At 41.5% G+C, this 6,165-nt stretch overlaps 1 protein-coding gene across 1 annotated transcript in view; it reads right to left on the bottom strand.

Moving 5' to 3' along the window:
- The window catches only part of LOC106013260 (U1 small nuclear ribonucleoprotein C), an 8,714-nt gene extending 3,277 nt beyond the window's left edge, over window positions 1–5,437 (bottom strand). Inside the window, exons 1-3 of the mRNA XM_013088460.2 lie at window positions 5,338–5,437; window positions 3,041–3,199; window positions 399–659 (exon numbers count right to left, since the gene is read on the bottom strand). Of these exons, the coding sequence (XP_012943914.2) occupies window positions 399–659; window positions 3,041–3,137 (358 nt within the window). The 5' untranslated portion in view covers window positions 3,138–3,199; window positions 5,338–5,437. The remainder of the gene's footprint in view (window positions 1–398; window positions 660–3,040; window positions 3,200–5,337) is intronic.
- Between the last annotated feature and the right edge of the window lie 728 nt (window positions 5,438–6,165).

The raw sequence follows: 6,165 nt of genomic DNA, 5'->3' as shown, positions 1-6,165 counted from the left end.
ATATAAATAAATAAATTTTGTAATGAATAAATAAATACAAATAATTTTAATGTAGCCGTTTTTGCACCCTCATCGACACAATTAAGATCATGATGGTTTCTGCCCCTGTTTGTCAGTGTCAACCCACGCAGAGAGAGATACAACGTCCCAGCAAAAAGACTACGAAACTTGATAAAAATTCACTCCGACAAAGGAATTGAACTTGGTCTCCTGGGTGTGACAGCAACAACCTCACTGTGACAGCAACAACAGCAACTACAGCAACAACAACAACGACAACAACATACCACCAGACACAGACTGATAGTCCGGAGGCCTGTAGTCATCTGTCCCCATGTAGCACCCATTCAACAACAACAACAACAACAACAGCAACAACAACAGCAACAACAACATACCATCAGACACAGACTGATAGTCCGGAGGTCTGTAGTCATCTGTCCTCATGTAGCGCGCCTCTCCCCCGTAGATGTTCCCATACAAGTGACCGTCTTCCTCTGCATATGCATGAGGTGGAGCCGGGGGAGGTGGGGGAGGGAAGTCGTCCTCCGGGTCGTAGCTGTAGCCCTTGGGGATGTTGTCTGGGGGCGGCGGCGGTGGGTAGCCGCTTGGGTCATCCGGGTAGTGGTCAATATTGACTTGACGGTAGCTTTGGCCGCCTGGTCAGGGAGAAACATACACACTTAAATTTTATAGAAGGAGCACGCTTAGAAAAGGGACACGCTTAGAGAAGTGGTACACACTTAGATAGGAGGTACACACTGAGAAGTCAAACAGGAGGTACAAAAGCAGATAGAAGGTATACACTTCGAACAAGTAGATAGTTTAGTTTAGTTTTAGTAGAGGTTTTACGGCGCTCGCAACTGCATAAGGTCATATGAGCACCAGAAGATTAAAGGTGTTACAAGAGAGTAACAAACATAAAAAAGAAGAAGGGGAGATAAGGGAAATAGAAGGTACATGCTTAGATAGGAGGTCCACACTTAGCAGGTATACACTTAGACAGAAGGTACACACTTAGATAGAAGGTACACACTTAGATAGAAGGTACACACTTAGATAGAAGGTACTCATCAAGAAAGAAGGAACACACTTAGACAGAAGATACACACATAGATAGAAGGTACACACTTAGATAGAAGGTACACACTTAGATAGAAGGTACACACTTAGATAGAAGGTACTCATCAAGAAAGAAGGAACACACTTAGACAGAAGGTACACACTTAGATAGAAAGTACACACTTAGATAGAAGGTACACACTTAGATAGAAGGTACACACTTAGATAGAAGGTATACACTTAGACAGAAAGTACACACATAGATAAAAAGAACACACTTAGATAGAAGGTACACACTTAGATAGGAGGTACACACTTAGATAGAAAGAACACACTTAGATAGAAGGTATACACATAGATAGAAGGTACACACTTAGATAGAAGGTACGCACTTAGATAGAAGGTACACACTTAGATAGGAGGAACACACTTAGATAAAAAGAACACACTTAGATAGAAGGTACACACATAGATAGAAGGTACACACTTAGATAGAAGGTACACACTTAGATAGAAGGTACACACTTAGATAGAAGGTACTCATCAAGAAAGAAGGAACACGCTTAGACAGAAGGTACACACTTAGCAGGTATACACTTAGATGCAAGGTACACACTTAGATGCAAGGTACACACTTAGATAGAAGGTACACACTTAGACAGAAGGTACACACTTAGATAGAAGGTATACACTTAGACAGAAGGTACACACATAGATAGAAAGAACACACTTAGATAGAAGGTACATACTTAGATAGGAGGTACACACTTAGATAGAAAGAACACACTTAGATAGAAGGTACACACATAGACAGAAGGTACACTTAGATAGAAGGTACACACTTAGATAGAAGGTACACACTTAGACAGAAGGTACACACTTAGATAGGAGGTACACACTTAGATAGAAAGAACACACTTAGATAGAAGGTACACACATAGATAAAAGATACACACTTAGATAGAACTGAACGCTTAGAGACAACACAGGTGATAGTATGAAAACACGCACTTAAAAGATACTAAAAGATTAAAATATAGTTAACTAATTTCGTACACTGCCAATTTTCTTAAGCTGAAAGTAAATACTTTTGCTGAGCTGGCTAATTTGGGAGGACATAGACATATTATTATCCAATTGAACGAATGGTATGGTTATTAACATCAATTTGTAGCTCTGGGAGATTTTTAATGGCTTTTGTATTTCCACTCAACATTATTTCCGTCTTGTCATCATTTAGTTTCAATTATTGCTGGTCATCCATATTTTTATATCTCTAGTACATTGTTCAGTAGAGTCGACTAAAAGTGGTATTCGATCGAAATCGATAGACTTATATATATAAATTTGAGTGTCATCAGCATAAAGATGGTAATTCATGCCATATTGTCAATATTTGTCCTGTGCTGTCACTTGCGGAAAAAAAAGGAAAAAAAAAAGTTATACAATCGTCTTGTCGGGCTCGCCATCGTGACCAGTATATATCTATCTGATCCTATAGACTAACTAGAGTCCAAATTTCTCAATATTATTTGATTCTATTATAGTCTACAGACTAACTAGGGTCCAAAATCTATTTGATCCTACAGAGACTAACTAGAGTCCACATACTTTGTCTGTAGGAAATGGACTGAGAGTGTAAACACTAGACTTAATAATGGTCAAACTATCAGGACGTCCCATTTACCTTGTCTGTAGGACATGCCCTGAGAGTAAACACTAGAGTGATATTATAATGGTCAAACTACCAGGACGTCCCATTTACCTTGTCTGTAGGACATGCCCTGAGAGTAAACACTAACTGGTAAAACTATCAGATCAGGACGTCCCACTTACCTTGTCTGTAGGACATGCCCTGAGAGTAAACACTAACTGGTAAAACTATCAGATCAGGACGTCCCACTTACCTTGTCTGTAGGACATGCCCTGAGAGTAAACACTAACTGGTAAAACTATCAGATCAGGACGTCCCACTTACCTTGTCTGTAGGACATGCCCTGAGAGTAGGGTTTGGGGGCGGTCCCGGGGGGCACTCGGACCTGGCCGTAGTCTGGCTCCATGTTGTGATACGACATTCTTCTACGATGTCACAGACAGACAGAGTCGTTGGCGCGTCAGCTCAACGAGAAATCTAGGTCTGTTTGAGTAAAGAGAAGCATGACTCACATGACATCGGCATTTAGTTCAGGGAAAGACCGGAAAGAAACAATAGAGGGAAAGAAATAAAGTAAGTAAGGCCATCCAGTTGCACCCACCAATTACCGATGGGGTAGGAACCTTAATCTTTCCAAATTCCCACCACTTATTCAAAGATAAAACAGAGTGTCTTCGTATACAGTAACCGGGCACCTAGTCTCAGTATCTACGTACACGGTAACCGGAATGAAAATAAATCAATATTTGTCCTGTGCTGACACTTGCAGAAAAAAAAGGAAGTTATACAATCGTCTTGTCGGGCTTGCCATCGTGACCAGTCAGTGAACTTGTGCATTCGCTAGAGTTGGGTCGGGCTCGCAAAATTAGCGTCGGCGAGTAACGAACTACTCGCTGGCACTATCCGTAAATGAGCAGACAGGTAACGAACCGTCCGCTTGTGAAGAGTAGTTCGCTACTCGCTACACATCGGACAGAGACTACAGTTCGTTTAGCGAGCGGGCGGACGGAGAGAATCCATGCATTCGAGCGGGCGGACGGAGAGCGACTCCTTCCATTGTATACTACTTACAACCCCCCAGCCATACCAAGTCATCTCCCCTCTCCCCCCTCCCCCCCAAAAAAATTAATTTAAAAATCACCCTCCTGCCTCACATTGTAGCTAGGCGTCCATGGCGGAAATTTCCCTACCCCCCCACAGGCTTTCACGATAAATTGGAGTGTACACAGTGTGCCCACACACGAGGTGAAAGGTTACACACATATAGCACTACGTCACCAGCCTCTCTCACTCCCTGTGACACCGTTAGTGGCTTGAAACACTAGACGATGGGCCAAACCTCGCGTCGAGTATCTCGTCTGCTAGAGTTCATCCATTCGCCCGCCCGCTCAGTAAATAAAATTGTGGAGCGGACCCAAAAAAACTAACTGACTTGAGGCTTGAGGACCCCTGAGAGTGTCAAATTGTGGAGCGGACCCAAAAAACGAACTGTCTAAAAGTTCGCAGTCCGCTCGTATAGCCGTCCGTTACCCGCTCGCTCTGGCCGAGTCCGTGAGTAACAAACCCGTCCGTCCGCTCGTCCCAACTCTAGCTTTTGCATCATATTGTGAGTACTTGTCATCGTTAGGGTCACCAAAGTTCATTCAAATTCTGTGCGCTGCGAAGTGTAAAAGACTCCGGAATGGGTGGATTATTGATTTTATTAAAAGGTACAGTAGGAGGGGGGGGTTGAAGGCAAAACCGGATGACAACAACTGAACTTGGAGTTCTAAAGTGCACGGTTACCATGTACGTGACACTGAAACTACATGCCTCATCGCCGGTTACCATGTACGTAGATATTGAGGCTACATGCCTAGTTACCATGTACGTGAAACTGAGACTACGTGCCCGGTAGCTGGTTACCGTGTATGTAGATACTGACTAGGTGCCCGGTTACCGTGTACGTAGACACTCTGAAGATAAAAAGCATGAAAATGACCAAATAAAACCTCCCCAAGCTCAACCAAGGAACGAGCTATCTCTAGTCTTTCATTTTCAGTAATAATAATAAGCTAGGCCTGCTCTAAAAGTGGAAGCAAAAAAAAACCCCAAAGCTAAAGCTCAAACAGCTTTTTTTATTATTTTTGCTCATCTCAAAATTATTATTACATTCTAGATCATTTTAAAAGCACACTCCACTAGATAAGTAGATCTAGATCTAAATCCTCTCTTCTCCTTGCCTTTGTTGGTTTACAATCTTCTTCTTTGACTTTGACTCTTGAGCTTACAAAATTTCAAGTTAAAACTCATTATACCATCTCAAGCTTTATGTGGCATGTCAGCCCCTTGCTTTCTATTTTCGAAATAAACCTATGAGTCAACATAGACCAATAAGTAATTTAAAGAAGAAGAAAAAAGGCACAGGCACAGTACAAGTAGAGTAGATCTAGAAATCTAGTCTAGAAATCTAGTCTACAAGACTGTTGAGCCTGAAAAGTGAAAGTAAACAACATGAAAACGTCCCATCATTTATTTTTATTCAAACGAAGTAGATCTAAGCTTCAATTGAACACATATTAAATCTGTAGTCTAGTCAGCTATGTAAAAGGTATTTCTTACACTGCATTATCATCACTTACATGACCCGAACAACAGAAGCAGCAAACAAATTATGACTTTACTTCTTCTTTTCTCAGTCTGCAGAACCCGGAAATTGGTGCCATAAAAGGAAACAAACCATCTTCAATACGTCACTATCATGGGTCAGATTCCGTCGTGTTTTTACGAATGCCAAGTCTGAAAGTACCTGAGTTCCAGATTTATCTTCGGGATAATCCGGTTTTGGCCCCAACAATAACTATAGAATGTGAATTTTGGCTACACCGACGATTACTTCTGGTTCTAAACGATTACTTTTCGACGCGCGTGCCAATAGGGCCTTTGGTGTTTGATGCTCAGCGAGCAAGAAATATCAAACCTAATTGAATTACAATACGTCAAAATATGGTTAAATTTAAGGGGGAACGCCCCCCCTTATACCCTCATGTTTTAAAAGGTCTGGGGGTAAGCCCCCCCCCCCTCCCGGCTAAAAAAAATCCAACATACTCCTAGACCTACCCATTAATTTTGTACTGAAAATAGCAGCGCATCTCTCACTCTCTTTCGGATATAACATCGAAACCAAGTATTCAAATCAGTATCGATATTTAGTATTGTCTGGGCCAAAACCGGAGAATGCCATACCTTCAAGGATTAAAACACTATTATAAGGTATACATATTGTAAGAAAATAAATATTTGCGGGACAAAGCAAAGCGATAAAATACATAAAATAAGGAGGTATCCATAGCCATAAGTGCCTGGTTAAGTGTATATTTACTAGTTCCTACGAAATAAAGAGGTCTGAAAACGATCAGGTTAATGACATCGCTTTTGTAAGGCTGTTACCAATCTCATCGCATACCCCC

Source organism: Aplysia californica, unplaced genomic scaffold, assembly GCF_000002075.1.
Source record: "Aplysia californica isolate F4 #8 unplaced genomic scaffold, AplCal3.0 scaffold00747, whole genome shotgun sequence".
NCBI classification, from domain to species: Eukaryota; Metazoa; Mollusca; class Gastropoda; order Aplysiida; family Aplysiidae; genus Aplysia; species Aplysia californica.
The sequence above is the reverse complement of the archived record's forward strand: the minus strand, read 5'-3'. Positions and strand labels throughout refer to the sequence as shown.